Genomic DNA, 26,012 nt, shown 5'->3' with positions numbered 1-26,012 from the left:
ATGAGTTTTTCAAGCTGTCTGCTTCCGTAGTTTTCAATTGTAGAGATCACAGCATATGGAGCGGTAGCATTCGGGAACGATGAATTTCAAGTATTTGATTTTCAACGCTTCTCAATTCATCCTTCTATTTTCGATATCTCTTGCTTATAAATCACGCCAATCTTCACTGTACTCAGATGATGATCCTCTTTGGGAGTTAGATTCATCAAATTTCAACGGTGTGATTTTCGGAAAAAATAATGCTTGGATTGTCGAATTTTATAATAACTGGTGTGGGCATTGCATAAGATATGCTCCAACCTGGAAACAATTTGCAAGAGAAATTAGAAGTAAGATTTATTAATTCTCATCGTTATCATTCAATTCGATCATTAACATTTTTTTTCTTACGTAACTGTCAGATGTATGGTTTTGCTACTGTACTGTTATATTTTGAATTTATGCGGGCTAATAAATTTATATCACTAACAGATTTTTTTAAGCTATTGGATATTTTATAACTCTTTGCCAGACATTTTTTCTGGAAAAATCTAAATGTATAATCACCTCCATTCTAAGATAAAAAAACTGTTAAAACATAATTATATTTATTAAAAATGATCAACTTATTTCCACAGCGTATTGAGTTGAGCAATGAATCTTGCATAAGTCTAGATTCGTATTTAGAGGGTTTATTAAGTACAAGAGATTAATCTTGCATGCATATAAAATATTTTCAAGGTAAGAATAAGGTTAAAAATACTGTGATTGGATTTAAGCTACATTCTAAAAGAAAAGAAAATGAATTGCAATTTTTGCAGATGGAAATTTGCTGTAAGTTAATGCTTCTAAAGTTTAATATTAAGTTTATTAGAAACTAATGAAATAATTTTGATAATTGTGACATTGCACAAATCTGTGTTAATGTATTTTTTTTGATAATACCTATATTAATATATATATATATATATATATTATAAAACAACCTCGCTTCTTCTGAGACTTTCTACATTTTTTCTTTGGTTTCATCTGTCATTATTTGAAGTACTTCTATAACTCATTTGAAAAATTTAAAATATTGTAATAAATTGACATTAATAACCTTTTTACTTTATATTTGAGTCTCATTTTTTACTTTCAATACAGCATTTTTTATTAAAAGCATAAATTTTGCTGTAGACTGTAATAACCTGGTGTTAGACTAAGCTTCAGGACTTTTAAAATTCCTGGTTTGAAACCTGATTCCAACAAAGATCCATGAAATATATGAACAAAGTACAAATTATGATTGTTAGAGGCTAAGGTGTCTTATTTAGTATGATGCAGTTTAAAGAGGGGGTACTGATTCTGGAAATATCTTTATCACCTGACTGTAATTTATAAGTGCAAGCCTTTAGCAAAATATTTTCTCCTGTAACTTCAAATTGTGTAGAATAGGAAAAAGCTTTCTTTTCTGTGAATTGTTTTATCAGTTTTTATCTTCCTGCACTATAATGTCATGACTGGTACATGCATTCAATTTTTGAATTTTTAGTATATAAATCTAAAATTGAAAGTATTGTGTAATTTAAAATGCAGGAATCACTTGGTAAAGCTTCATTATCTTAAGTGCTCTGTATGTTATTAATGGGATTGGAATAATAATAAATGTCCCAAATGGAATGTGTCATCTAATTAAGAGGTTAAATAAATTTGAAGGTGAAGAGATTAATATTTTTAATCTTAACGGAAAATCATTTATTAATTAGATTGATTTAATTACTTTTTAATATCTAAATTTAATTGGCAGACTTATTCGTGGGTTCAAATATCTCTTTTAATATCTAAAGTACTTGTTAATTTTTAAGAAGGCAGGAAAAAAGTTCATAAAATATGCATGGCCTTTGTTATTTTAAAATGAATTTTCAAATATAAATGTGCCTTATTTGCTATGGTTGTTTCCATAATTGTTGAATTGAATATTTGAATGATGAAATTAGTTTCCACAGTTGTAAAAAATAAAATTAAAAAATAAATAAAAATAAAATTAAAAAATGTAGAAATTCTCACCGATTTATCATTTTACTGATGACATATTGAAAAATTATAAGTTGATCAGAAACAGATGGAAAAAAAGGCATTTAATTCATATATGAATTTTTAAAGAGGTTCAGTATTTGATTTCTTTTATTTTGTATTGAGTTTTTATTACCAATGTCCTTTTGCTAATTTGTTCAGATCATTAAATGCATTTAATTTCTATGTGATATTTACTAATTGATAAATTTAAAATTCCGAAAGAAAATTGGTTTAGTTAAAATACTCTAAAAAAAATGTTTTGGGAAAGATGAAACATCTTTAAAATTTGCCAAAATTCAATATTTTGTAGAAAAAATTCATTATTATTTTGACTTAATTACCTTGAATTGCACTAGAATCTTCTAGATAGATATTTGCGTCAAACCTGGTAGCTCTAGATTTAGCAATCTATAGTTGTACTATCAGAACATACATATCTAGACACTTGGTGTTTAAAAATATATAACTAAGTAAACATAATGAAAAAGATAGAATCTGGACTAACTAATTGACAAAATATTATCGTAATATTTTTTAAATTATAGAATTTGTATTAATTTATTTGCCAACTATGCTTACATATTTTTATATTATGTAATAAAATTTTACAATTTTAATTCTTTTCTTTTTTCTTCTTGCCTGATAAATCTGAGCTTTAATAATAATTTTTTCAAGCTTAAAGTAAAAATATGCAAAATGCAGTAATATCAACTTGATTTAAAGGGAATTAAAATTATACTGTTTTCCTTTTAATTTGTTTGTGTTTTTTCAATACTTTTATTTGAACGATATTAGATTATCTTTTTAAAGAAAGCTGCAAAGCTAGGTGATATAATTGTGTATTTTAAATGAGGAAATATAAAACTTTATTGTAAAACTGCAATAATTGTTGTTTTTGATGTAATATAAAGCTGAAGTTTAATTCATCTCAGTGTCATTTCATCTTTATTGAAACATGGCAGTGTCACAGAACTAGAAAGGGAAAATTAGTCCCAATACTAAGAGCAGACTCCAGATTCTTCTTATTCTAGCAGCTGTTCTCATTCAGATTTAATTCATGTATTATGCTGAGAAAATATCTATTACAGTAATATATCTGTTCAAAAGGCTTATCATTAAAACAGGCACTTCTTTAAACCATACCTCACATCATTATCATTTGTTTTATCTTACTGATATTCTTTATAAATTAATATAGGATAAGCTAAAACTAGTCTTGACTATGTGTTGCAATTAGTTTTTCTTCAGTTAATCATTATTTTAGTTTGGGTTTAAATTTAGTGAATTCTTTCATTTATTTGTTAATATTTCTAAAATTTGTCGTATCATCTGGAACATTTATTTTTGTATTTTTTTCTAGCATGGAAGAAAGTTATTGATGTTGCTGTTGTCAACTGTAATGATGCTCAGAATATAAATCTTTGCCGCTATTATGAAGTTGATAGTTTTCCAACCATAAAGGTAAATTTTTGTGTCTTAGGGCTTGGTCATTTGCATTCTCTTTAAGTAATGAATATGCAGAATTATAATAAGTTTAAATTGTTGTTATGTGTTATGGTGTCTTAAAATAAATAAATGGTTTTTATTGAATTATCATTATGACAAATTGACCTTTTTTTCTATTTTTAGTTTTTAATGCCTTATAATTTTCCAAAAACATTTTAATTTATTAAACACTAATATCAGTACATGTGTTTAATAAATATTTTATATCTATCTGATAAACATATTTATGTAGTCATATTTGAATTAAAATTACTGGCTTTGTGTTTACTAATTGCTGAATGTTAATAACAAACAACAGTTTCTTGATTCTTAAGCATTTACATATTATTTTTCAACCAATTTATGTTTTTTGTCATATTTCTGTTGCAAACAAATTCTCATCCATTTTTATGGCATGTTTGCAGAATAGTACAATTACATACACTATTTTGCAAGACATTGACACAATTTTACTTGCCAAATTTGCAATATAATTTTAATATTCATATCAATAACTGCATGTTTCATATTTCAGTTTTAAGTGTTATCATTAATATGACTTCAAAAAAATTAAGCAATCTTTTAAGTGTAAATAAATAATAATAATAATAAAAAAAACTTTGTTTGTTTCATAATTTTCTTGTTCAAAGAAAGCTTTCGTAAGCTAAGGCACAAAATGTGAATTTGACATTTATGGCTTGACATTTTTACTATTATTTTTATATTTATTATCTAACATTTTTTAGCTTCTCTTGTATTACGGTAAACTCAGAGTGAGTAAGAGGCAAATAAAATTTCAGCTTTATATAACTTTTTATGACCAGTTTACCCCCTTTTTTTCTTTTTATTTATTAGCATTTTATTCACTTTATTTTATGCTTAATTAATGACATCTTATCAAAAGTCTTATAATTTAATGAATAATTCTAAAACCTTATATTTTTATAATATGTGTTTTTGTCATATTATGAATTTTTAATATAAACTTACAGAGCTTTTTATTGTATAACATCTTACATTAATTTTATTTTTTTATCAGATGCTTCTGACATTCATTATCAAAAGTGATACAGATTGAAGATTAAACAATTTCTGTCTTTTTCTTACATTTGTATACTACTTATATTGTTAAACCTTACTATGATTATATGCTATAAAATTTTTTAGACAAACATTTGAAATTTATTTTGCTTCTATAATTTTTAATAAATAAAATAATTTTTTTTCTGATTTTTTTTTTTTTTTTTTTTTGCTTTGTATAGTGTTATTGTATAATATTTAGCTTGATTTTTGGATTATGCAGTTTACAAGCTTATTCTTTTTTATTTTTTTATGTGCCAATTTGATATTACTTATGGGGAAGACATTTGTGGCATTTTAATATAACATGGACAACAAATAAAGATCTATAACAATTTCAATCTAGCAGGATCTGTGTATGAAAGAAGCAAAGTTTTTCATTTCTGATCTTTTATTTCACTATTTTATTTTATATTTATTATAAATAAAATAAAAATTTAAACTTTTTATAAATTTATTTTATAAAAGGTTTAACTTTCCTACTTCATACTAGTTTTCACTAATTATTATAATTATTTTCGTTTCTGCTAACTAATATGTTATTTACTATTGCACACCTTTTCTTTAATAAAATCCTAAAACACATTAGTTTTGCATTAAAGAAGCCTATGTGATGTTGTCAAAAGATTCGTAGCTTGCAGAGACCAGCTTTACATTGATAGCTCAAATGGTCGTCACTTTATTGGAAAGATCATAATATGTTACATCAAAAAATTTTTAAAAATCAAATTAGTATGGACAGTATGATTACCAAATTTCAAAATCTATTTATTTAGGACAATTCAAGTTGGCACACAAACCTGAAATTTATTCTTGCTAACTTCAATTCTTGTATTCATTTATTCTCTCTTTATATATATATTTTATATTATTTATAGTTATTTTGGCACCACACTACTGCAAATGATAGTGGAGAAATGCTTGAAGGTAAAAGAGACATTATAAGTGTCGAAAACCGAATAATAGATTTCTTGGAAACAAACTGGAATAGAGGGGTGCCAAAAGAATGGCCCAATATACAACCACTTGAGTTAGTATTTTTTTAAAGATATGTCTTTGATATTTATTAATGTATTATTTTTGTGATTATATATGAAGGGTTATGTTTAATAAGTAGAAAAAAATATGAAGCTGCTAATTATATTTAAAATTCATGAACAAAACAGTTTTTGTGGAATCAAATAATATAATATTTTTTAAAGTATATATATTTCTGTATTTTATTTATACATATCATGATTCATATAATTATCTATAATAATAATAAATTGAGTGTGAAAATAAGTTAACTTATTTTAATTTTTGTATTTTAATTGCTTATTTTTTTTCAATTTCTATTTGTCGCTCTGTTTTAAGCTGAGATGTCAGGATCAAGAAGCATAGCAATTTTATATAGCTATTCTTCTGTTCTTTTTTTTTTTTTTTAGAGAAAGGGATGAAAATCTTTATTTTTGCATTTATTTGATCATGAAAGGCAAAATATCTTCAAATATTTATTATTATCTTAGATTTTATTTTAACTTTGTAAATTAATCTGTATTTTTGAGAATTCAGTATATTTATTAGTATATTTTGATATTTGTTGTGATTGCTAGTTTAAAATTCATAAAAATATTCACAGAAATTTTTCTTATAGAAAATACAGTCATGAAATATTTGATGAATTGAATGAAGGAAAACAATCCATAATGGCTTTTGCTGAATATCCATACAATTACGTTGGACGTAAAGTAAGTATTTCTATTAGACTTAAGAGTATTTAATCATTTCCTTACAAGCATCTGAGGCTTTACAATTATTGGGCTGAATAATTATGTAATTCTGCTACCTTCTTTACTAATAAAGCTATTAAAAGAAGAGAAATAAATAAAATCGGTATCTAAGACTTGAGTGCAGTTTTTGGTATATAATAATAATAAAAAATAAACCTTAAGATTTTGAAATTCTTTCAGTAATGAATGAAGAAGGATAAGCAGTGCAGTAAATTGTAATAAAGACACATGAGCATGCCCCCCCCCCCTATTTATAATAATCCTTCTGCTATGTGTAATATAAGGCCAGAAACATATTGTCTGTCTGTAATGGAACTCCTTGTGAATGAAGAACAGTAGTGATATGAAATCATCACATGCTATTTGAGGTCCATTATTGAGTTAGCTTCAAAAATTAATTATTTCTTGTGTTATTAAGCATAAATTAAGTCAATATTGTTTTTTTTTGTTCAGTTTTTCCCAATTACTTCTGAAATAACTATTGTACAAGAATGATTTACAAGCCATTTTAAAAAGCAAATAATTATGTTTTTAATGAATATAGTTAATTGCTGTAAAATTCCTTTTTAATTTTACAACTTTTAAAGAAATTCTGCAGATTTTATATCTGCTGATTTAAAGGAAGCTAAAGTTGATAATATATTATGCATATTGATTTTATATTGTAAATATAAGTGATTTAATTTGATGGATTTTTTTTCTTTAAATTTAAAACTCAAATTATAATCTAAGAAATATGAGATGTGATGGAGTTCTTGATGTGTTTAGGGACAAATTTAAAACACTGCTATTTATTTCTGTAACTTTATTTACATCTTCGTTTAGTTATGTTTTAAATATTACTCAAGATAATGCATCTTATTTTCATGTATGGATTGACCTCAGATTAGTGCATACAATATAATATAACTCTGAACTCCATTGCTTCCATGGGTAGTACAATTCTGCTATCTTAGTACCATTGAATATTTGTGGTTGTAAGTAAAACGAATTTTCAGATCTTCAGGAATAGGCAGACATGAATATAGTAAAAGTCAATCTCTGAATTGACTTCTTACTATATTCATAATCAAAGAAATGTTGTTTGTGATGAAAGTTTAGAGTTCAAGCTTCATATTATTAGAAGATGATTAATATTTTAGTTACTCATTGTATTCTAATAGTTCTATGCTGAGATGATGAAACTTTTTCAAAAAAATCATAATTCAATAGCTTTTGAATTTTTTTCAACTTGATTTGCTTTTAATTAATGCTTGATCTTTAGAAAACGTTGACTTTAAATTGTTGCTATTGAAATATGAGCATATTTATTAATTAAAACCCAAAATGAACTGAAATTTTTTCTCAACAGAACTCTAGCACTTTTTTTTTTGTATTTGAAATCACAAGTTATATTTATCACATTTTAAAATCAAAACTGTAAGAAGAGAAGATTTGAATGCCTGTTAAGTAATCTTTGTTTGAAGGCGAGTTTATTTTGTCATTTATGAAATAAGATTATCATGATGTATCTTTATTTCATAATGATTTTAATGATATATCTTTATATCTTAGGTTATTCTGGATTTATCATTTCAAACCAATCTCCTTGTCAGAAGAGTTTTGACTAGGGATGAAGATATCATTAAAAATTTAAAAATAGAAGTATCCAATGAAACACTGCCAGTTTTGATGAGATTAAATCCAGATTCTCATCATGTGACAATTTTCAAGTAAGTACATTATAATAGCTGAATTTTTAGAGATTAAATACATTTTTGGGTAATAAGCATATCTTTTTAAACAAACATATAAATATTTAGTATAATAGATAAAATTTTATATGATTAAAATTTTTTTAAAAATCTTTTCAATCAGGAATGTTTTATATATGAAAGAAAATTACTGTCTTGATTTTACCATTACCATTTTAAAAGGATAGTGAATTTGCACATTTGAATGTCTATTCCAAGGCAAGAAGATTAAACTGACACTCATAATTCATAGGAAAAGCTTTAGATAGTGCATTATTACTCCAAACTTGCTAAGTCAACAAAAACCACAAAGATATTTTATTCATTAGAACTCTTACCCTTCCACCCCAAAAGTAAATAAATAAATAAAACAGTCTATTTATTGATTGTTTTGGCCAGTAAACTTTTTTTTCTTATATTTAGTATAAATTAATAATTATCTTGAATATGAATTGAAGCAGTAATAATAATACTGAGCAATGTTAATTAATAAATGCAAGGAAAAATAAATTTATTTGCTGCATCAGTTGCCCAAGCTTGAAAAGAGAAAAAAAAAAATCAGTGAAGAAATATAAGCAGGGAAAAAAAAAGGCGCTTGAATTTTTTTAAAGTTACTTTTTGTTATAGATGTTTGTAAAATTGTTGTTTCCTGACTTTTTTTTAAAGTCCAGGAATACTAAATTATTCTACATTTATTTTCAGTTTCCAATTTTTTTTTCATCAAATTTTTTTTTTGCAGTTCTATTTATATCAATTGAATTTTTTTTCAATACTCAGCCATGATCTTTATAGTAGGAGAGCAAGATGTTTACAAATATGTGAAGCATCCTACATAGATTCTATGCATTATTGAATTGGATTTTCCAAACTGGTATGTTCTCAAAGGGGACTTTCCATGATTTCCAAGAGAGGAAAGCTCTTGCAGATAATTTAGCTAAATTCAAAGACTTAACAATTTTGTGAATGGAGAAAAAAACTTTGTCCCAAACCTTTTGTATTCAAATTTTTTGTATGTATGTTGATTAGAAATTAGAGAACTGGAAATGAAATTGGAGAACTGAATGTAAAATTTTGTTGCAAACCCTTTGAATTCAAATTTTTTTTGTATGTATGTTGATTAGAAATTAGAGAACTGAAAATGATTGCTTTTTCAAGCATAAATCTCATTAAACTTTTTTTTTCTGTTTTTTTTTTTCCCTACCTACATTCACCATTTTGTCAAAATTTTATTTTCCTATTGTAATAATATTAGATACATATGTTGATTAATTTACCTTTTTGTTTCTAGTTACATATGTTAAAAATATTTATATAGTGTATTAAATAACGTATAATTCAATAAAAAGAATTCAGTATTACCGCGATTCAAAATATAATTGAAATGTGATATCATTTCTAAATATAATGGATGTGAGTGTTACTAAGTGTCATACTAAAATCAAAATGATGTTCAAAGTATCTTTTATATAAATCAAAATATTATATTTCAATATTTATATAATGATAAATTTTTTGTCATTTATCAAAAGGGTACAAATGATTGAAAATTATGTAACTAAAAGTATTTGCATTCGAGTTCTAATATTATAATTTTCTTAAATATTATAAAATATAATTCTGAATAATGAGATGAAAAAATAATTTTCTTATTTATTTTTAGATTTTCACAAGATATGAATGATACTTATATCCGAGATCAAATTTATCATAACCTTGTTGGTGTAGAAAGAAGTAAAACAAAAATTGAAGATGCTCACTCTGAAGGGAAACCAAAAGACAGTGGGTAAGTTAAATTTAATTATTTTATTATTATTAAAAAGTTGAATGCATTATAAATTTGTCTTCACTCAATTGTGCATAATTTACCAATTTTTTATTGATGTTTAGTAATATTACTGTAAAGATATTCAATAAAACATGGAAGAAAGCATTACAGAAATTTATTTGCTTATTTCTGCTATTTTTATAGGATTAGAATGAAAATCTTTCACTGCGATGAAATAAAAATTAAATAATTGACAGAAAAAATACCATTTTTTATGTTAAATTTCATTTGTGATGAGTATGCAATATTATAAAGCTAATTGAAATGCCTACTTTTCATTAAATTAACACACATACTTGAATATGATAATTTTATTTATTTGTACTTATACTTTTTCATCCACATGAAGTATTCCTATATTATTCAGTTACCGAAAGCATTTTTTTTTTGTTTGCCAGCAAAACTCACAAATATCTCATTAAACCACAGAAAAAAAAATTATTTTACAAAAATTTCATTGATTTTAATGTAATAACCACAATTTTTAAAGTATGTCAAAAACATTTTTGTGGCATTTTACTTTATTATAAACTATGAAGTTCATTTAGGACTTACTTCTTGTTTTATTTCTAAACTGTTTCATTGCATAAAAAGTTTCTGTGAAAAAAATAAGCTTGTTTTGCTAGATGTTAAATGCTGCATCACATTTATTTTTATGCAATACTCTTCATGACCTTCTGAATAATCCATATTCATTATTTTTTTTTAACTGGTTATGTCTTATGCAAAAATTTTGTAAGTTTGATGTTTTTAAAGTATTGGGAATTATATTTATGCACTTTTTATAATTAACAGAACCTTCAACTGACACAATCTTTTCTAGTGACCTGCAGTCAACAAATATATCTACTTTAATTTGCAATTAATATTCAATTTGCTCATTTGCCAAAATATATAGGCCTCATAGTTTTTATTTCAAAAAATATTTTATAGTTGTAGAATCTAGTTTGCTTGATTTAGTCGATTCTTATTGATTAATTATGCTCTTTTATACTGATCTCACCTTTCTGTCTGAAGTTTGCAGTATCCCACTATTAGAAAATGGCTTTGTATTTTCTTATTTGTGTGCATAATATATTTTATTATGAATATAATTGTTTAATGTGTGATTAATTTTTGATGTTTACTTGCATATTGCTTGGAATATTTTATGAAAATAATACTTTATCTCTGAACAAGTATAAAATTTTTTGACGTTTTTAGATGTTTTGAATACAATTAATACAAAAATAATTTATAGATGTCTTAATAAATTCTAATTATCTAAGAAAAATGCCTTTTTATAATTGTTTTTTATATTTATAATTATTATTCTCATTAATGCTGAATAATATTTCTATTTAGAACAATGGCAGAAGCAGTTTATAGGATTGACCTAGAAAATGCTGTTTATAATTCTTTAAACAAAGAAATCGCAGTTGCTAAAATGATTGAAGGAGAAAAGCTTTTTGCTTTGAAATCATATCTGTCTATTTTGAAAAATGTAGGTATTCTGATTTCTTTATATAATAATCCTTCAAAAAAATAATTCAAAAGTTTCTTTCCAACTTCTATAAATTGTTTAACGAAACTTGTATATGAAAATTATTTTAAAAAGGTTATTTCAATAATTAAAAATTTGTGTGAATAATTAAAATCTCTTTTTTAGTATTTTCCTGGAACTAAGCCGATAATGGGCTATTTATCAAATTTACATGATTGGGCTGCTAATAAAACTGCTGCTATATCTGGTGAAGAATTTGCTCAAGCATTGCAAGATATACAGGTTTGTTGTTTTGATAAAAAAAAGAAAAATCCTTTTTTTTTTCAGTGAAAGGAATATGTTTAATTGATTTGAAACAAAATTTTAAATTAAAAAAAATGGTACATAAAATGAAATCACTTCCAATTACCGTTTGGGAGTAGTAAAAAGGTATTCAAAATTGAAAGAGATAAAAAAAAAAAAGAGATAGGATTTTACAAACAATAACTTTATATTTTAAATTTCGTAATTTGTTTTCAATCTTAATTCTGATCAAAGACATTTTTTAAGTTCCGAGAATTGACTCAACAAATACAAATGCTTTTGCATTTATATAATTTTTCATTTTCAAAATTTGCTGTTGCATTAATCATTTTAGGCACCTGGTTTGCTCTGAAATAAAGCTTGTTTTGATTATTTTTAGTTTAGTTATTTCATCTATGTGTGCAAATAATGGTTTTAACTATTAACTATAACTATTTCTACTATTTTTATTCCCTTTTCTTGAATATTTTTACGTAAACAGTTATGTTATTCTAAACAATGGGAGCATTCTCCATTGGATTATTTGGATTCTCATGATAATGCAGTATGCTATGTTTTGTGCATTTCACTTTGCACCTTTTAGGCAAATCGCAGAGAAAATATTAAAACTTGCATGTGAATCATGTGTTATTGTAATAAAATATGTGAATTTTAGTCTATATAATATACTGAAGAAAAAAGTTTTTATTTTAGATGTCATCTGTTTAATCGACTTAGTCCAAAAATCTGGAGGATGTTTTTACATTATAATGTACCAACTATTTTCTTGATCTGTGCCATTGCATATTGTATTTATTAGGTGCACATATACAAGAATAAACAGATGATCACTACCTAAAAAACTTGATCCAAAATTTGATACAGAATTACAATTTTCATCATGAAATCGTATGTTTGATTACATATTTAATTCATTGTCTTACTGAATTATTGTAGTCATATGCAAAAAGTATACTGATTTCTGGTTGATAGATTTCATTTAAAATAAAAAAAAAATCTGCAGTTTTGGGTAAAGACCACATACCAAATTTCATGAATTCCATTCTTTGTATTTTTGAATTATAGTATTCATAGTCCAACTAACAAATAGAGAGATAATATAGTTCGAAATTGCATTTTTTTTGGAAGTGGTGGGCTGTGAGAGATCTAAAACATAAAGATTTTTATGGATGCTTATCAAAATATCGAGGTTGATTTTTTTTGTGGCAATTATATGATTTTTTCTTTTTACTCCTTATTTATGAAAAAGTAAAAAGCTCATTTCATGATAAGTTAAATTATTCTTACTTATTAGTTCGTTAATGCTAATGATCATTTCAATTATTTTTAATTATTATTCACACTCATAAAATTAAATTCATTATTCAGTTAAATTTGTTACATTTGTTAAAATAATAATCACAGCATCAAATACACTGCATTCTAAGGTTCAAGATAATAGATTATTTAAATGAAATTATATTAAAACATTCTAAATAAAGTAAGTTTAAAGTACAAAGTTTTACTCAGTTCTGTTTCAATTATTAAACATAATTTTGATTTACCTTATGAAATTTTTGATCATATGTCTGTACATTTCTGAATGCTTATTTATCCTAATTCTTGTATTGTAATGTGGTCATATCTAGTTTTTGTGCTATAAAATGTATTTAGCCATTGTGTTACTTCAATTTGCAAAATTTTTGCACACACTTTCTCCAATTTCTTTGTTACATGACGATGTTTCTGAAAATAAGCAAAATAAAACTTGAAAGTGAAGAGAAATGATTTAAAAAAAATCTTAAAATATACTTTGGAAGGAAATGAATAATACTTATAGCAAACTGCTTATTAAAAACTTGCTGGAAAGTACAATACTAGTCTAAAAGAGAACATGTATTTAACTCGGCTCTTTTATTTTAAATTTCAGTATGCTTCATTACAATGTCTATAGTTTTTGAAAAAGGATAGAATGCTTACATTTGAATTGGAATAAAAAAAAAAAACTAACAAACTATATTTCAAATATCTTCACTTCTAAATAGCAACAAAGAATTTATATATTCTTCATCTCCAAAGAATAATCAGTACTTATTACTCTGCTTATATCATATTGTCTAGAAATCTAAGGGGATAGAATAATGAAACATTTCTTTATAAACTTTAACTGGAACTGCATTGTTTATGTGTTTTCATGTCCTCATACTGTTGTAAAACACAACTGTGTTTAAGTATATATTTAGTGAAACCATATAAAGCAATATAATGTTTTCATCACATGCGTATATGATGTAAAATAATGGGAAAGCGGTGATTCTTAAATTTGTATCATTAAAGGGTCTTTTATTATATATATGATGAACCATGTGTCTCTTCTTCACAGCTTACTGAGAATACTTATGACAGACTTATAACTTTCTATAACATGTAAAGATATTATTTGGAATTTTGATAATGAGAATCAGATAATTTTACAGAAAGAATCAAAATGTTAATTTATGATAATATCAGGAAAGTAAATGCACTACTATATTGCATTATTGCACCACTATATATAATGCACCAAATGTATCCATGGAAAATTGAGAAGATGTTTTGAAGGAAAAACTAAAACTATGAGAATAATAACTATACAGAAAAACAATTATTTAAACATAATAAAAATTGATTTTTTAGATATTTAAATTCAGATTTATGAAAGCTTTTTTTCCCCTTCACTTTTAGCTTATATTGCAGGAAACTTTGAAATTCTGTTATTAGAAATGAAATTAAAAATCTAAAACTTAAAAGCAAAAATTAATATGTACTTGGATTTTTTAATATTATATTAATCTTATTATAAAATAACTTAAATCATTTCATGAAATAAGTGAAAATGAAATTATGCTTTTTAATTTTATAATCATCATATATTTAATAATAAATATAAAATATTTTATTAAACAATTCTTAACAATTATTTCCTTTTTTTTTTGCATAAATGAAATATTTGGAAATTTTATAGAAGGTTCTATTATATTTTTATTTACTTACTTATTTATTATTATTATTTTTTTTTAATCTTCAGAATGATGCTGAATACATACCTCCTATGCGTGATTGGGTTGGATGTAAAGGAAGTAAACCTAAATATCGTGGATATCCTTGCTCATTATGGACGCTTTTTCACACTCTAACTGTGCAGGCAGACAAAAGGAGTGACAAGATCCAAGAAGGTACACATTTTTTTTACTTTATATATTGTTCATTTGAAAAAGGATTTACAGGATGGAAAATTTGCCAATTTGTTACTCGGAAACCTTCAAATCATATACATTTAATTGAAATAATGTTGCAATTTTGGTTTCAATATTTATTCTTCAAGAGATCACTTATTCCATTCTTTCAACACAATTCATGCCATCTTATGGGAAATAGGCCTAAATAGACAAACCACAAATTCTTCTCTTGTAAAATTCTATTTTTTCTTGTGTCTATCTTCTTCCTTTTGAAAATGATGAAAAGCTTTTGTATAATCTGTAACTGCTTTAAGGAATTGTTGCTGAGTATGTATTTTGTATTAAAATTCGTTGTTCTTTTGAGTTTTTTGGGATTTTGATGTAGAAGGCACCTATTTTGAAGATATGCCATACATATGATACAGAATTTGTAATTTATATAGATATTGAGTGAACATGAATCATTATTTTGGTCAAATCTTATACATATGATACAGAATTTGTAATTTACATAGATATTGAGTGAACATAAATCATTATTTTGGTCAAATGTTATTGAATTAAAAGCAACAGAAAAAAAAATCTTTGCATACATTTTGTATTTTATTATTTTAAGCAACTCCTGTATGTATTACAAATAAGACTATAATAATGCATAATTTTGTTTGCTACATAATGAGTTTCTAATATAGTTATTCCAAGTTTGTAAATAAAATATAATACAGCAGAAATATATATTCTTTTATGAATTTGGAATATAATGGTTAAATGAGTTGCCCTTTGCATAATGCTATTTTTAATAATTTTTTTTATGTGTAGCAGTCAGATTATGTGGAATGTTTAGAAACATTTCATGTAAACTATAAAAGTCAGGCCCATGAAAACAAACAAACAAACCCGGACCTACGTGGGATCATATAGTAAAAATATCATGTGTACATGCTAGTAATATTAGAATAAAAAGTAAACCAATGTAAATATGTTTAAAATAACAGATTTAATATGTAATGTCTTATATTATGTTGTGGAAAATGTTTGTTTGAAAGGTACAACTTCACATGACTTAATTGCAGAAAGTTCATATTGAGTATCATAACTTTTGGAAATAATTTGTAAGGCAAATATGACAGTTCTTACAAATTTTTATTTTGTTTAGTTCCTATATTTTAAATACATGCTTACCATTGCTGTTGCATCAAATTCCATTCTGTTTTTTTTTTTTTTTTTTTTTTTTTTTTGTTCCCTTTACTTAAATAGTTATGGTTATATAGATACATTCATTTTAGGAACATTTATTAGACCTATTCTTTTTATGTATAAAGAACATCCCTTCCTTTTTTTCCTCCCTAAAATTGATTGCTTTGAATATTAGTATAAGTACAAATCTGAAAAAATTAGAATTTGCATTTAAATTCAATTTAAATGCAATTTTTATAAGTTGCTGTTAGCATTCAATCTATTGAATTTTTATAAGTTGCTGTTGTTCTAAAAGTTACTATTGTTATCAGAACATGTTAAATAATATATTTAGTTTTAATTAATTGAAAGTTTATTGGAATATTTATATTTAAAAATATGAAAAATTGTTCTAATATTTTAATTTCTAATTTTTTTTTTAGGTCCAAAAGGAAAAGATGTGCTTTTTGTAATCAGAGATTACATAAAATATTTCTTTACTTGTGAAGAATGCTCTAAAAATTTCCAAAAAATGGCCACAAATATTGAAGATGAAGTAAAAAATTCTCAAGATGCTGTGCTTTGGCTGTGGGAAGCTCATAATAAAGCTAATCATAGACTTTCTGGAGATGTTACTGAAGATCCTAAACATCCAAAAATTCAATTTCCTTCACCACAAATCTGTTCCAAATGTCGAATCAGAGATACTCTTAACGGAGAAATTGTATGGGATAAAGCAGTTGTATTACAGTTCCTGCACAAATTTTATGATGAACAAAATATTTTAAGTGCTGACCATCGTAAAGCTTCTGATTCCCTTGTTGTTGATCAAGGTGAACAGGAAAACAATTCTGCTATGGTAAATACTTTTAAAAATACTTCATTATCTGAAAAGTGGAACTTTCAGTGGTTTACCAGTACTGATATAAGTTTATGTGTTTCACTTTATTTAGTTTCAGCTCTCTTGATTATTATTATATTTCTTCTTTTTCGTCAAAGACGGCGAAGGAGAAAAGTTCAATTTGGAAAATATCTAACACTATATCCATAATATTCTTTAATTTAGATTTTAGAACAACCAAAGACTGTTGATATAATTGTGTGCCAATTATATAAAGTTTTATATTGGTTAAGCACAAGACTAGACTTAAAATATTTGGAAAGAAGCGAGAGATTTATTTTTATATGTGCGTTTTTTTCTCCCCTCTCAATACTGAATGAATATGTTTCTTCAGCAATTCTGTGATTGTACATATTCAGTTGAGGAAAAGAGTTAATATTTGAATTAGAAATATTGTGGAAAATACTTCTTGTGTTGTATGTACAAATTTATTTATTTTATTTAATAATATTTAAGAATTAGTTATTTGTTTTGTTACTGTCTTATTTTGTCAAGTCTGCTTAAATTTTTAATTTTGTTTATCTTTTATTTTGTTAAGAGCTGCTGAATAAATTATCTATAGAATTTTTATAGTTTTTGAGTCTACCCAAAAATGGTTAAGAGATAGAGATAGAGAGAGAGATTAAACCAGTTTCATGTTGTTTTTTTATGATTCTGTTTGTTATTTCAATATTATTTTCCTATTAAGTCTATACCATGCTGATGTTTTTCAGCATATTCATCTTCACTGACTTTACAAAGTTTTTTCATAAAAATTGCATATCCAGTTATAATTTTAAAAATCAGTAAATCTTTGAATTTATAATAATTTTTATGAAAATATTTGAATGGAAATATTTTAATTTATTTTATGTAAAAGGTTTTAATTTTTTGTGGAATCTAATTTAAAAATGCTGAAAAGCTGTTTGAATATTAGTGTTTTTTCAAAAAAATATGATTACACTTTGAAGATATGCTCTTGTAGAGCTAAATGATTAGTGCTCTCTGTCAAAAAGATCACCTTTATGATCATCATTTGTTTCAATTAAATAGTGCTCTTATATTGCACATGGTATTGTGACTTAAAATCTTTCTGCAGATGAATAAGTGCAAGCTTTTGTGAAATCGGAACAAAATTTCTTGCCTACTTCTTTTAAAATAGTTATTTAGTTAAATGACCTGGCATCCTACAAGGAAGTATGCCAAAAATGATTTTATTTTTTAATTTAAATTCATTTTAAATAAAAATGAATGCTAAAATTTTTTTTAATTATCCATTAAGAAAATTGTTTAAATTGATTTTATTTCCTAAAACTGCAGAAATGATTTGACAATTTAAATTTGACTGATTTTTTCTCCCACCTGTTCTAATTATTTTTGTTTCATGTTGCTTATTTAAAATAAACGATTGTTTTTGAAAAAAATGCAACTACTTAATGCTGAAATTTTAATTCATAAGAAATTAATTGTAATTGGTACTGCTACTTCTAAAAAAATATGTTTACTGCCTTATAGTATATATCTTTTGTTGTAACATTTGTACAAAAACTTTAAGGATGGAAACTTTAAGATACTGCTTTCATTTTTATCAGTTACTCCTGTTATTTTGATAATCAAGACAATAAGTATAACTTAAAAAATACTCAATTGCATTAGTTTTAAGAAAATTATATTTTATAAATAATGATAATTTTCTTCTAATTAGGAATTTTCAGAAGGCTTTAAAATTATTATTTCCTGGGATCATATGAATGCTTTCATTTCTTCATTTTGTGATGAGATTGGTGTGAATGAGATAATAAAAATTTAATAAATAAGATAATAAAAATAAAATAAATATTTTTTTAATATATTAAGCGATTAAATTTCTTAAAAATTGCATGCTTTGTTTATCTAATCATTAAATTCCAAATTATTTTAGTAAGTTTGTACTTACTTTATTATATTCAGCAGGAAATAATATGCAATTTCAATTCCCTTTTTAAATATTGCACTGTATGAAGTAATAAACATATGGTTTTTAAATTTTCAAATATAACTACCATTTTCAAATATTTATGAATGCATTTGGCAAATTTCCTAAAAATTCATTTAATTTAGGTTAGTTGAAGTAAAATTTAAAAACAGTGGAGAGAATTAAAGTGTTAGTGTATGTGAATTAATTTAAATTTTGGAATGCTGCTTATTGATTGTTAAAAAAATTATTGCATTTTTGTACTGACAGCTAAGCAAAAGATATAATATTATTATGTAATGTTTTCTTATTACTTCTCTTGGTTGTATATAATCTTAAGTTTTATGGGTACAATTTTTAAACTCATTCTTGTTTTATATTATATTTTGTTGTTTTTGGTTAGATGATGTGTGTTGTTAAATAATATGTGCTATAGGCCATGATGTAATGATTGAGTAAAGAACCCCAAGGGCATAATAATTTTTTGCTCTCTGCTCATATTTGGTTTTTGAAATCTGATAATATATCTGAAAAAATGTTGATTTTGCTATATGTCTGAAAACTGACTTAAAGGGTATATTTAAAAAAAAACACACACACGATCAAATTGAAATTTTGCTTCAACACTTTATAAAAACATTGTTCTTTATTAATAATATTTTGATAGATAATTTAATATATCTCAATTTTAGATTTATACAGAAAATTGGGAAGTACTTATAGAATTGTTCCTCTTCTTATTGAATAAAGTTTAAAATTTTACAGTGAACAAAAAATTATTTACTTTTATAATTTGTGGCAAAATATGTTATCTTCCAATTTTAAATGGAATTTTCAATCAATTATATTGTATTTATTTATTTTTTGTGTTTGAGTTAATTTCCTTAACTTAATTAACTATTCGAATTAATTTGAATGAAATTAGTTCTTTATTTTAAAATGTTTTTGATATTTTGATTTTAATAATTTAACATATTTATATCTTACTCAGAATTTTCTAAGGAATAAGGAGAGAGTTTGCTTATAAATGTTGTTGCTATTTTGCCTCAAAAAATTCTTGCCCCAAATCAACCCTCATATTGTTTCTAAACGATATGTTGATATAACAAAACTGCATTTAATTTAAACTAAAAGTGACATAAAAAGTGCTTCAGAATGAAAAATTAACAATTGAACTTAGTTATTAAAAAATTATATTATGTTCCTGATGTTTTAGATTAATTCAAAATGTTGAAGATAATTTTTTTTCCAAATTCATTTTGGTGCATACTTATATTTTGAAAACGTTTCTTAACATATATGCTTAACTTAAATTAGACATTACAAATTTACTATGTGGACTTTTCAGAAAAACACTGCAGAGAATGGCAGAAAAAAAAAGGAAATATTTTAAAACTGAATAATAATTTTAAAGGAATTGCAATGTAATAAATTAGTTTAGATAATATACTATTCAGTCTTAAAAATATGTGAAATTTTTGAAAATTTTATGTTTAAAAATTAGTGTTGCTGAATATGTCTAAAATAAGGTCACTTTTGATTTATTACTTGCTTAAATTTTATTTTGTTATGAATTATGATACAAATATTTATTAAATTATGTGGTATTTTTCTATGCATTTTCGTCATCATATTTGTGCCCTTTGGCTTGGAATCCATGTAGAATCGTTTCTTTTAATGTGCTAGTGAAGCTATTAGTTTCTGCTATCATTTCTAGTGAAACTATAAATTTTTTCTTTTAAGTTAAAATAATGATTCTGTGCAATGCTAATTGAGATACTGCAAACATGGAGTATATGTTTTTAAACAGGAAAAACTGGTATCTTTTAATACTTTTAAACTAAAGAAATAAATTAGGATAAACTGCATGCTATCCTAATAACATGAAGTAATAGTAATATAATAAATGCAGTAGTATAATTAACATGTAGCAAAGTATTCTAATCTATAATATTTAAAAAGGACATCAAGTAGAATTTTTAAGAAAAACAACAGCCGTTACCAAAGAGGGTGAGAATCTAATAGCTTCAATTTAGTAGACATAGAAATTATTGGAATGTAACAAAAATATTATTGCTGATGCAATACACTTTTGTCAAGAAAGATATCATGTCAAACTGGAGATGAAAATTCCAAGAAAACCTACCAAGACTAAAAAAGGCATATGTAGTGTGCATATAACGGAAAAGTATCAATTTTGTACTAATTATATTTTTCCATTTTTCTTAAAATGACTATTGATTATTTATTTGCCATAAGTTTTTTTTTCTTTTTTTTTGATTTAGTACTGCAGTACTTGTGATAAAATAAAGTTTTGCACATTTAGTTTATATAATTGTTAATTTAAAACTCTATAAAATAATTTCATTCCAATTTTATATACCTTGTAAAGAATTATAAATAAAATATTTTTATACAGATGACTTTGTTTGGATTTCTTTGAAATTGGAAATTTGGATTTTAAACCGGAAATGAAATGAATGATATATGAATATTATGAAAGCTTTCTGTATTTTTTCATTGGTTCAGCAGCAAGAAAAATGCATGCCAAGTACTGCAGCCTTAAGTTGTGAAATTTTTATCAATTTCATAGCATAAGCTTATTGAAGGTGCACTTGCTTTTATTTGGCAGTTGTCTCATTTGCAATCAAATGGCATTTCATATCAAAACTTATACTAGTATCGAGCTAATGCAAAAGTAAATAATCTTCTTTTATTTTCATTTATAAGATACAAATTTCAAACTGACATTTTATATTTTTAAAACTGCTCATTTATTATCAATTAAAATATTTTTTTTTTCATTTCTCATACTGATTCAGTATTAAATCCTTTCAGGGTGTAAAGTTTATTCTCTCTCCTACATCAGCACTGCTGTTACTATTGCTTTCTTACTTCCATCAGTCCTTGAAGATATTTTGATGTGATTAACGCAAGTTACAATAATTCAATGCTCATTTGCCGGTTGTGGGAAGTGCTATGGTCTATCACAAGTAATTTTGTGCTTGCAGTGTAAATATTGATGATATGATCTTTTTTCTTAGCTGATTGTTTTATCATAGTTTTTATTTAAAATGAATTTATGCTTTTAATATATTTTAAATTTAAAGAAAAGTCAATGAAATTCAATTTTTTAAATAAAAAATTTAATTATTTCTTAAAATTACAATTATATTACATAAATCTTTAATGAATTTTAAAAAAGCAAATTTTATCTACTTAATATATATCATTATTTGTAAAAGTAGGAAGTAAATATATATTATGTTAATTGTTGGAAATGAACAATATAAGGCTAGTTTTTTAAAAAATTGTTGATGAAACTTGATATTATTAGCCTTTTGCATGCAATTAATACATGAAATTATATACTTTTTATTATTGCTGAAATATTATTGGAAAAGTAAACTGGTTTTACATTATTACACTCTTTTTACTCTAAATTTTACTATTACAATCTTTTTACTATTAAACTAATTTTAACCTATTCCTTTTAAAGAAGAGTTTTGATGTTTTACTAATTCCTTATATTTTTAGTTGCCAAATAGATTTGTTGAGTTTGTTTCAATTATATTTTTCCAAACCAATATTACTTAAATTTATATTAGATTAAAAGCTGATAAAAGAAATCAAAACTGTTTTCAACATGATTTTTTAACTTACCACACACACTTCCTCTCTCGCACTCTAAAATATTTATAATTCATTGCCCGAAATAATCTGTGTGTGATGCAATCAAATATTCCCATATGGCATCAGTAAAAATCCTCTAAAAGAATCTGAAATGTGCCTTTTCACTGATTTTGTTTCGTTGTTTCTCTTTTCATAATTTTGATGTTAGTGATAACTTTAGAACTTGTAACTTATCTAAAAATAAACAATTAAATAAAAAGAATAATCCTGAAGTATACACATAAAAATTAAAGAGATTACATGGTTTTTCATGTAATTTTATTCAAATCCTATGTTTTTTTAACTACTGCCTAACAGCTAATGCATCTTTGGAAGTTTTTTTTTTTTGTTAGAGCTTTCCCATTGATAAAACATTTATAGATTTTAATTGCTAAGGTATCCATTCCTTATCCCCCCCCCCCCAATATCTTATACCAATCTTATATTGACCATATGTGTAGAGGGGCAAACTGAATGTAAATAAATGTAGCAATGACAGATATATTTTTATATGGTATGAATGCCAATGCTCATATTAACTGATGCTCATACCAGAAATACTCAGTAGATACATCTCCTTTTGAGCAGTTTTATAACAAAATTGTATTTAAGATTTTTTTCTTTGATGCATTTGATTCCATTTGATAATATTTCTGTGATTTTGATATAAGGGTCAAATGTCAAATTTCATCCTTATAGCAGTTGCATTTGTGAGTTATGCTTACTTATTATACATACGTAATCCAGTAATGGTGTTTTCTGGGAAGTCTGAAATATAAAATTATGATTAAATCTTGAGATCGAAGTTTTTAACTTCAGTCCTTATTTTACATTTTTGGATGAGAAATTTAAAAAAAAAAAAGGGGAAGAATAGGTAGTACACTTATAGAATTTTTCATTTGAATACCTGTGATAATTTCAATCTTTCTACTTCGTTATATGAAGTGCCTGTGCTTTAATCAAGTTTAGCACTTGAGTCATTTGACCCCACCGTCTGATCATTAGAAGGAGATAGATTGAAGTGATATTTTTGTTGATTGTAATAACCTAGATTTTAAATTATAGTGAAAAAAAAATACTGATTCATGTCCATTAAAATATTGTGTATCAAAGGGAAAGTTAATTTTTGAAGTTAAATTATTTCTGAACTTTTTTTGTGTAGCTTATTCCTTAGGTTTTCAAGGTAATTACAAAATAATTGAAGGATTTAATTCATTATATATGAAAGAGTAATGTGTCTGTGAAATTACCTCCTAAAATACAGAAAGATTTTTTTTCTTTTTTTTTCAAAATTAAAATTGTATACAGTATAATTTCAAACATTTAATCACCAATATATAATTTCCCAGAATAGTTCATTGTAAGATATTCATTTCATGACTAGTATTATATGTTGATTTCTGCAAACTAAGTGCAAAATGGTTGCATCCAATGAAAGACTGTCTTTTACATCAAAAAATGTCTTGACATGATCAAAAAATAACCCACAATGCTCGGGTGGCCTTTCATTTTTCCTTATCTGTTTCTTTTTTTTTTTGTGGACCCTTAATGCATTGAAGCAAGCAGTGGAAATTTCACATATTTTAAAACATAAACTAACTATTTTCCATTAGTTACTATTTAATATATGAGAAACTGAAAATAAATCTTCTTTCTTTTTACTGATTTATGTGAAGATAAGTTGGAACTCCATTTGGTTGCTGATATGACAAAGTATAAGATTAGAGATAAATCATTTGGTATCTTTATTTTTTTTTGTCATTGAATGGAATTTGGAAGTTTATATTTTTAAAGTTATATCATTTCAAAATTCGATTTTCATTTTGTAATTACCCTGTATTTCTGAGGTATTTGGGTTGTGATCGGAAGCTATTAGACTTTAAATATATTTTTACAGAGAAATACAAATATTAACTAGAAATTAAAATTCTAATTTAATAAATTATCTTCAAACTCAATGGATGATTAAACTTTTCATATTAAAATGTAAGTTATGAATGGTCTCTCTATATATGTATATATATATATATATAAATTATTTTTCATTTTAATGTACTCATCAAAAATAATAAAATCTGAAGGATAATGCAAAATAAAAATATTTGCTAAATATTAATTATTTGTTAATTAATCATTGTTATAATCCCCCCCCCCCCACCAAAAAAAATTACAGGAGATGTATTTTAATTTTTAAGATAGTTAATTGTAGGACTGTAAATGAACTAAACAGCTCATGCTCAAATATCTGTAGAAGTTTTTTTTGAATGATAGTTTGTATACTTAATAACTCTTTTTTATATCCACAAACATAGCTCGACTAACAAAAATTTAGACTAAGAAAAAGAAAATCATTGTTAATAGAAAGAGTTAATAAGGATTATTGCAAAATAATTTTGTTAATTATATGATTGTTATTAAATAATTTTATTTTTTAAAATTGCTTTTAAGTTATAGCTTTCTAAGGTAAGCATAGAAATATATGTGAAAATAAAGTTATATGAGAAGTAAAGAGTATAAATCAAATTATTTAATTGATATACAATCAATTTCTTTCTTTATGATTGTATTGTCATTTCAAATGAGAATTCAGCATGAATCAAAAACGTCTTTTTTGGAATATATAATATTTTTAGTATTCTTGAAAGTATTATGTATTTTCTTTTTATTATGTATGGTGGAACCAATTATTTTTCAATTGATGCATCTCATTTTATTTCAATCCCAGCATTATATTGTTTATTTTAATTATGTATATTATTATTATAATCAATATTTTTATATTATAATCAATATTTTTATTTTATAATTTTACATTTATATTTTTTTCTTTGTTATTATTTTTTAAGATTACTTTTTATTCAAATTAAAATGTTTGAAATATTCAAAGAAACAAAAGAATGAACTAATAATCTTTGAGTAATTGTTCATACTCATATCCATTTATCATTTTAAATAATATATTTCAAAGGTTAATTTTTTTAATTCAGTCATTCATTGTTTATTTCAATCATGGTAGTAGCAAGCTCTTTCCAATTCATAATACACTGTAAATACTTTAAAACCGTTTATATAACACAAAAATAAGATTCACTATAAAACAGCATCTATAGAGCAATGCACTACAATTTAATTAAGCTTTGCATTCACAATGAGAAAAGATATAATATCAAAGAAAAAATTTGGAATTTTTCTTTGATATTATATACTTGTACATGTCTTAACGATTTAATATAAAGAAAAAATAATTTTGAATTTTGTAAGAAATGCCTTTTTTTTGTTGCCAAATTGAGTTTTAAAATTAATACAGATTTGCAATTTAAAGGCCAGGCTATCTTTAACCTATTAGTTTACTGCTTGTTCCATTGTGTGGCATACATATTGTAATGACATATATACCAACAGAGAAATAATCTTT

At 24.6% G+C, this 26,012-nt stretch overlaps 1 protein-coding gene across 2 annotated transcripts; it reads left to right on the top strand.

The window, feature by feature from the left end:
* LOC129968603 (sulfhydryl oxidase 1-like) lies at positions 1 to 25,044 on the top strand. 2 transcript variants are annotated; one of them, XM_056082666.1, is made up of 11 exons: positions 1 to 329; positions 3,398 to 3,498; positions 5,481 to 5,632; positions 6,239 to 6,332; positions 7,929 to 8,086; positions 9,768 to 9,890; positions 11,277 to 11,415; positions 11,581 to 11,697; positions 14,765 to 14,912; positions 16,535 to 16,950; positions 21,764 to 25,044. In XM_056082666.1, exons 1-11 carry the CDS (start codon positions 80 to 82, stop codon positions 21,845 to 21,847), a joined length of 1,782 nt encoding a protein of 593 aa, XP_055938641.1. In that variant the 5' UTR covers positions 1 to 79; the 3' UTR covers positions 21,848 to 25,044. The 2 variants fall into 2 exon arrangements, with proteins under 2 accessions (XP_055938641.1, XP_055938640.1); XM_056082665.1 differs by lacking the exon at positions 21,764 to 25,044 and having other exon boundaries at positions 16,535 to 18,819.
* The last annotated feature ends 968 nt before the right edge of the window (positions 25,045 to 26,012 follow it).

This window comes from Argiope bruennichi, chromosome 5, assembly GCF_947563725.1.
Source record: "Argiope bruennichi chromosome 5, qqArgBrue1.1, whole genome shotgun sequence".
Taxonomy (NCBI): domain Eukaryota; kingdom Metazoa; phylum Arthropoda; class Arachnida; order Araneae; family Araneidae; genus Argiope; species Argiope bruennichi.
The sequence above is the reverse complement of the archived record's forward strand: the minus strand, read 5'-3'. Positions and strand labels throughout refer to the sequence as shown.

Excerpts from the sequence above, each read along its gene's own strand:
- LOC129968603 (XM_056082665.1), top strand. The coding sequence starts at position 80 with ATGAATTTCAAGTATTTGATTTTCAACGCTTCTCAATTCATCCTTCTA. Across the intron at positions 5,633-6,238 it reads CCCAATATACAACCACTTGA|AAAATACAGTCATGAAATAT; the intron begins GTTAGTATTTTT and ends TTTTTCTTATAG. Across the intron at positions 8,087-9,767 it reads CATCATGTGACAATTTTCAA|ATTTTCACAAGATATGAATG; the intron begins GTAAGTACATTA and ends ATTTATTTTTAG.